Source organism: Myotis davidii, unplaced genomic scaffold (genome assembly GCF_000327345.1).
Source record: "Myotis davidii unplaced genomic scaffold, ASM32734v1 scaffold826, whole genome shotgun sequence".
NCBI classification, from domain to species: domain Eukaryota; kingdom Metazoa; phylum Chordata; class Mammalia; order Chiroptera; family Vespertilionidae; genus Myotis; species Myotis davidii.
Genome location: NW_006297142.1, coordinates 1337950 through 1338622, shown reverse-complemented (window position 1 = coordinate 1338622; position 673 = coordinate 1337950). Strand labels below are relative to the sequence as shown.

The 673-nt window shown below is 64.8% G+C and overlaps 1 protein-coding gene across 1 annotated transcript in view; it reads right to left on the bottom strand.

Annotated features, from left to right (window-relative positions):
- The window catches only part of SLC3A2 (solute carrier family 3 (amino acid transporter heavy chain), member 2), a 6842-nt gene extending 6540 nt beyond the window's left edge, over positions 1-302 (bottom strand). The window contains exon 1 of the mRNA XM_015569819.1: positions 207-302. Within this exon, the coding sequence (XP_015425305.1) occupies positions 207-302 (96 nt within the window). The remainder of the gene's footprint in view (positions 1-206) is intronic.
- Between the last annotated feature and the right edge of the window lie 371 nt (positions 303-673).

Here is a 673-nt window from a genome sequence, read left to right as displayed (position 1 = left end):
CCCTAGCCCGAAACCTCCGGAGGTGGGCCGGCTGTGGCCCCCCGCCCGGTCCCCGCAGGGCACCCAGCCACCCCGCAGGGCACCCCGCAGCGTGCGTCCCGAGCGACTCCCCGACACCCTGGAGCGTATCTGCCCTGCGCGGGACTCCCGCCACCGCCTGCCTCGCCTTCCCCACCTCCGCCGGCCCTAGCGGCCCAGAGCACAACCAGCCGGCGCCCCTTCCGCGCCAGGCCTCGGCTCAGACCCCTGGGGCTCCCAGACCTCGCTCCCCCAGGGCTTCCGCCCATTCCTGCAAGACGCATCTTGACTTTTGCTCAATTAATGCACGAGGCAGCAATTATTCATGGAACGCCCACTGCAATACGCTGCTTTGTTAACTTTATGGAGTGAACTCCAGCCCAGTCTTCTCCGGGATGTTTTATGACGACTCTGCTGGGACAGGAGGTGCTGACACTGTGGCCTCACCCTCCCCTCCCCCAGCGTCTGGCGCCCGGAGGTCGGGCAGCTGGGAATTGGACATCCAGGAGAGACGGATGGGCAACCACACATGCCAGGGCTAGGCCTCAGTTAGAGGCATCTATACATTTCCTACAACCGCCCAGATGCAGCGGTTCTCAAGCTGTGGGTCGCGACCCCTTTGGCGGTCGAACAACCCTTTCACAGGGGTCGCCTA